The 5,438-nt window shown below is 67.9% G+C and overlaps 1 protein-coding gene across 1 annotated transcript; it reads right to left on the bottom strand.

The window, feature by feature from the left end:
• Window positions 1-9: 9 nt before the first annotated feature.
• On the bottom strand, window positions 10-2,653 carry LOC123254962 (BRD4-interacting chromatin-remodeling complex-associated protein-like; the record flags this gene model as incomplete). The annotated part of the gene is made up of 3 exons (XM_044683847.1): window positions 2,479-2,653; window positions 2,074-2,159; window positions 10-1,698 (listed from the first exon to the last, which is right to left on the bottom strand). Coding segments are annotated over exons 1-3 (1,950 nt in total), but the record flags the coding sequence as incomplete, so codon positions are not given.
• Between the last annotated feature and the right edge of the window lie 2,785 nt (window positions 2,654-5,438).

The following is a 5,438-nucleotide window of genomic DNA, read 5'->3' as shown; positions in this document are numbered from 1 at the left end:
GGCCGGGGCCGCGGCGGGCTGGACCAGGCCCTCGGCCGCATTGAGCATGGCCACGGCGCTGGGGGGCAGCGTGACGCCCTGCAGGACGGTGGCCGTGGCGGTGGGGCCGGCGGGCGCGGGCTGGCTCTGGGTGGGCAGGCTGCCGGCGGCCAGGGACACGGGCATCTGGAAGAGGGTGGGCTGGCCCACCTGGATGGGCGCCGCCGAGAGGATGTGGGCGGCCCCGTGGCCCCCCGCGTGGGGCGCCAGCACGGAGCCCAGGCTCAGGGGCCCCGCCAGGTTCTGGTTGGTGAGGATCGGGTTGGCGATGAGCTGGCCCCCGGGGTGGGGGGCGGCGGCGGCCGCGGCCAGGATCTGCCCCCCCACGTTGGCGGGGAGGGCCGAGAGCGGCTGGGGGAGCTGGACGGTCGGGGCTCCGGGCAGGAGGAACTGGTTCTGGCCCTGGAGCATGTGCTGGGCGGGAATCACGATGCTGCTGCCCTGGTTCAGGAGGTGGACGCTCATGGGCTTGCTGAGGGCGCCGGGCGGGGGCGCGGCCGAGGTGCCCGGCGTGCTGCCCACCGTGGCCGGGGGCGGCTTGAAGACGTTGGCCGGCAGCGCGGGCGGGAAGCCGGACAGCACCACGTTCTGGCCCGCCTTGCCCGCGGCCATGAAGGTCAGATTGGAGGGGGCCTTGGGGGGCTGCGGCAGACTGCCCGCCTCGCCCTGGATGGTGAGCGTGGCGCCGGCCGTGCTGAAAGGCTTGGGCGTGAGCTGGTAGAGCTTCGGGGGCAGGACGCCCGCCGGCTTGGGCTGGATGGGCGTCGGGGTGCGGTGCAGGATGACGTTGGGCGCCGGCACCAGCGAGGAGGCCCCCAGGCCCGAGGCCACCGCCAGCGGCTGGCCCCCCGGGCCCGCGGCCCCTCCGGCCGCCGTCCCCGGCACCCCGCCCCCGGCGAACACCGAGTTCCCGTTCAATGTGGTGGCGACGGCGGCCGAAAGGTTCTTCTGAATGACCAGGCCGGCCCCTTGCGGGGAGACCCCCGCAGAGGCCAGCGTCACGGGGCCGGGCTCTGTGGGCGCCGCCGGGGTCAGATAGCCCCCGACGGGCACTTGCTTGGCGAGGAGCTGGGGGGCCGGCGGGTTCAGGGCCATAACAGACTGCCCGACCACCTGGATGGGCGCCAGGCCCAGGGCGGCGGCCGCGGCACCCCCGGGGCTACCGTTGGGCAGGCCCTGGAGGCCCGGGATGGGCTGCAGGGTCACATTGCCCAGGCCCACGGGCTGCAGGAACGGCTGGACGCTGAGGGCCTTGTTCACGTTCACCACGTCGGGCGGCTGCACCAGGGCCTGGTGCGTTAAGACGGCCGGCGGCTGGAGGCCCAGGAGGTCCGCACTGCCGGGGAACAGGGCCTGGGCTCCGGGGGCCGCGGCGCCCCCCGCCCCGCCGGCTCCACCGCCGTCCGCCGGCTGCAGAGTGGGGAGCTGGAAGGGGCCCAGATCGAGCTCGGCCTCGGCCTCCAGCGTCTGCTCCGTGATGTTGGCCTCTTGCAGGCTCTGCTGGAGGATGTCGCACGGCTGCTCGGGGCCCCCTGAACCTCCGCCGCCGGCCGACGGAGAGCCCAGGATGTCATCCTCCAGGAAGTCCAGGTCCACGCTGGTCGCAGGCTGGCTGGGCTCTGGGTTCAAGTGGTTTCCTGGCGCCTCCTGAACATGGAGCTAAAGACAGAACAGAGAGGTCAGAGACAGGTCAGAACGGAGGTCTGGACTTGGGTCCTCGCCCGCCACCTTCCCTTCTTGGGTCAGGCAGGACCGACCACGGCCATCTCTGACCCCCTCATCACATCACAGACTGCGGGCCGGATCTGATCATCCTGGGCCCAGCTCAGAAGCCTGTGGGGCCCCCTCCTGCCCGCAGGCGCCTCTGCCCGGCCCTCATGGCTCCCTCGGGCCTGGCACCAGCCTTTCTGTGCTTCCTCCTCCTTGATTCTATCACTGTTCCATGGAAAGGCTGGTGCTGGGGGAGGCTCTACGGCTTAACCTGCCGTCCTCACGGCTCTGAGAAACTCAGAGAAGCAGCCCCGCGTTTCTGACCCCGTGGGGCAAGGCCAGCTGGCTGCTGGGGCAGGGGCGCGGGACTCGAGAGCCCCCAGGGAGGGGGTCACTGGCTGGCTGGGCTCCTGCTGAAAGGGGCCTCCAAGGCCACCTATCTGTGCCCCCCATCTGACAGACAATGGAGGCCCGGAGAGCCGAAGTGAGGCCTACCCAGGACCCCCAGGAGTGAGATTCGAATCCAGGCCTCCTCATTCCAAGGCCATCTCTTTCTCTGCCGCCCCACACTGGCTCCTACTGGAGCTGGAAGGAACCTTAGAGAACCATCTGATCCCCTCCTTTTACAGATGAGGAAACTGAGGCCCAGTTCCCAAAGAGGGACCACGTGCCCCGGCGCTGCTGAGCCCCAGGCGCGCTCCCCACCCTGGGAGAACAACTCATTCTTACCCAAGGTCCGGAGCATACCGGCGGCTGGACCTTTAATTTTACACCACAGCAACCGGGGAAGGATGAAGGCCCGGCTGAGGCCCCCCTTAGCTCCCCCACTGAGCCTGGGGGCCCAAAGGGCAGGCCGCGGGCCACGGGGGGAGGGGCGAGACGGCCTGGAGCGGCGCCCGGACATCGTGGTGTCTAGCCCGAGTGCCTACGGCGCGCTGGGAGCTTTGCAGAAGGCCTTTGTTGGGGGGTGACGCATGTCTCCTGCCCTGCACAAGCCCAGACGCCTTTCGGGCTCCACAGGGGTGGCCTCGCCGGGCCCCAAACCCGCCCCACTCTCAATTCCCCCCATCCCAGGAGCGAGGACGGAGCGCTGAGGACCGCTGACAGAAAAGGCCGGCGTGTATCCTAGGAAGCAGAACTTTGGGGGGAAATGCAAAGGGGTGTCTGAGGACGTCCCCGCCCAACCCGGCCCGTTTCCCACGGCTGGGGGCTGCTCCGAGGCCGCCCACAACCCAAAGGCAAACAGAACCAGAGCCAGAGTCCGTGTCTGTCTGCCGCAGTCTTAAAGGTAACGGGAGACACCAGACCGTCCTGAAAAGGAGGAGGAACCCGGAGGACGGGGAGACGGCGGTGTCTGACCACTAGCACGGGACGCCCCATGCAGGATGGCGGCTTCTGCCTTCCAGTCCCTCTCGGGCACGGCTCCGGGCAAGCCTGGCGGGGCAGGTGGGGAGGAAACCACCAAGAAAATGCTTTTTCAGCCCAGCCATGGCGGCCCTGCCGGAGCTGTGCAGGCATGAAGAGAAGCCCGGCCTCCTTCCTCCAGGAAAGGCTGCCCGTGACGCCGGCCGGACTTCAGGGAGGCCTCGCAGAGGCTGGGAGGAGGGAAGCCCTCTGCCCGGCGAGGCCCGGCTGTGAAGGCCGGCACTTGGGGCGCAGCGAGGTGGCGCCGCAGGAGACGACGAGGGAGGGCTGCCACCAGGAAGAGCCTTCCGGACTTCAAATCCAGCCTGGGCACTTCCGAGCTCTGAGGCCCTGAGCAAGGCGTCCCTCCCCCCGTGCCTCAGTTTCCTCGCCTGTCCAACGAGCGGGAGAAGGAACGGGTAAGCCGCCCGAGGGTCTCTGCCGGACGGGGTCACACGGCGTCAGGCCCAAGGGAAGAACGCCATTTCATCCGCAGGCCCACGCTGCCCTCTGCCTCGGCCTAGCCCTCGGGGGCTTCACGTTCCTCTGGTCTGACTTCCAGAAGCTGCAAGGGGCTGGCTGGGGCGGCCACCACACCAGGGAAGAGACGGGGCCCGGCTGGGAAAGCCTGGCCCCCCGCAGCAGGGAGCCGCTCCAACCGGGCCGCCGTGGACAGTCGGATGACCGATGGTTAGACCGAGGCCAAAAGCAGGGTCCGATCAGAAGGCTTCGAGAGCCCCGAGCATCCCCCATCCATCGGGGACAATCACGGAGACCTCTCGGGTTCCTTCTGGGAGCCGAAGGAAGCCCCAGAGCAGAGCGGGAGCTCAGCGACCCGCCGTGGAAGGCACCCACTGAAGACGGCGAGCACGGCCGCCCCGAGGCCGCCGGGGTGCCCGGGCGCTGGGCAAGGGGGCACAGCTGGCACCTCACAGGACAGCCGACGGGAAGAGCGAGCGGACCTAAGCGAGCATCTCCTGCTGAGGGAAAAGCGCTCCAGAGGCGACGCCGTTTTAAAGGCCTTTTAGGGGATTCGGGGCTGCTTTCAGGCCGTTTCTCCACTCCATCCGGACCAGCATTCGGCAGCCAAAGTGCTCCTCCTAAAAGCCCGCGTCCGGCAGCATCAGGCCTCTGCTCAGCGAGCTCCCGCCGGGGCCCCGGCACAAGCGCGTCTCCTCCGAGCTTCACATGGATCCTGCCTCCGCTGCCTCGCCCGCCTCCGTGCTGCCGCACACGCCGAGACTCTGCCCGGCCTCTCTCGCCCCGGGACGCGTCCTCCCTGCCGAGGCTCCGCTCGGGAGTCTAGAGGCCTTCCCTGGACCCCAGGTGCCGGCGAGCGCCCCGCTTTACCCTCACATGTCCCTCTGAATACAGGGATTCTCTCTGAGAGGAGCCCAGGCACGCAGGGGCCCCTGCTGGGCACACGGGGGGCGCTCTGATAAGAGAGGAGGACGGTGCTGGGCACTCTGGTAATAAAGGAGCACGGTGCCGGGCACTCGGGAGCACTCTGGTAATAAAGGAGCACGGTGCCGGGCACTCGGGAGCACTCTGGTAAGAGAGGAGCACGGTGCCAGGCGCTCTGGTAAGAGAGGAGCACGGCGTTGGGCACTCTGGTAAGAGAGGAACACAGTGCTGGACACTTGGGAGCACTCTGGTAAGAGAGGAGCACAGTGCTGGGCACACAGTGGCACACTGGTAAGAGAGGAGCACGGTGCCAGGCGCTCTGGTAAGAGAGGAGCATGTTGCTGGGCACTCTGGTAATAGAGGAGCATGGTGCCAGGCACTCAGGAGCACTCTGGTAAGAGAGGAGCCCGGTGCAGGGCACTCGGGAGCACTCTGGTAAGAGAGGAGCACAGTGCTGGGCACACGGGCACTCTGGTAATAGAGGAGCACGGAGCCGGGCACGCAGGGGTGCTCTGGTAAGAGAGGAGCATGTTGCTGGGCACTCTGGTAATAGAGGAGCATGGTGCCAGGCACTCAGGAGCACTCTGATAAGAGAGGAGCACGGTGCTGGGCGCTCTGGTAAGAGAGGAACATAGTGCTGGGCACTCGGGAGCACTCTGGTAAGAGAGGAGCACAGTGCTGGGCACTCTGGTAAGAGAGGAACATAGTGCTGGGCACTTGGGAGCACTCTGGTAAGAGAAGAGCACGGCGCTGGGCACACAGTGGCACTCTGGTAAGAGAGGAGCACAGTGCCAGGCACTCGGGAGCGCTCTGGTAAGAGAGGAGCACGGCGCCGAGCACTCTGGTAAGAGAGGAGCACAGTGCCAGGCACTCGGGAGCAC

The sequence above is a fragment of the Gracilinanus agilis genome, unplaced genomic scaffold (assembly GCF_016433145.1).
Source record: "Gracilinanus agilis isolate LMUSP501 unplaced genomic scaffold, AgileGrace unplaced_scaffold36498, whole genome shotgun sequence".
Taxonomy (NCBI): Eukaryota; Metazoa; Chordata; class Mammalia; order Didelphimorphia; family Didelphidae; genus Gracilinanus; species Gracilinanus agilis.
The sequence above is the reverse complement of the archived record's forward strand: the minus strand, read 5'-3'. Positions and strand labels throughout refer to the sequence as shown.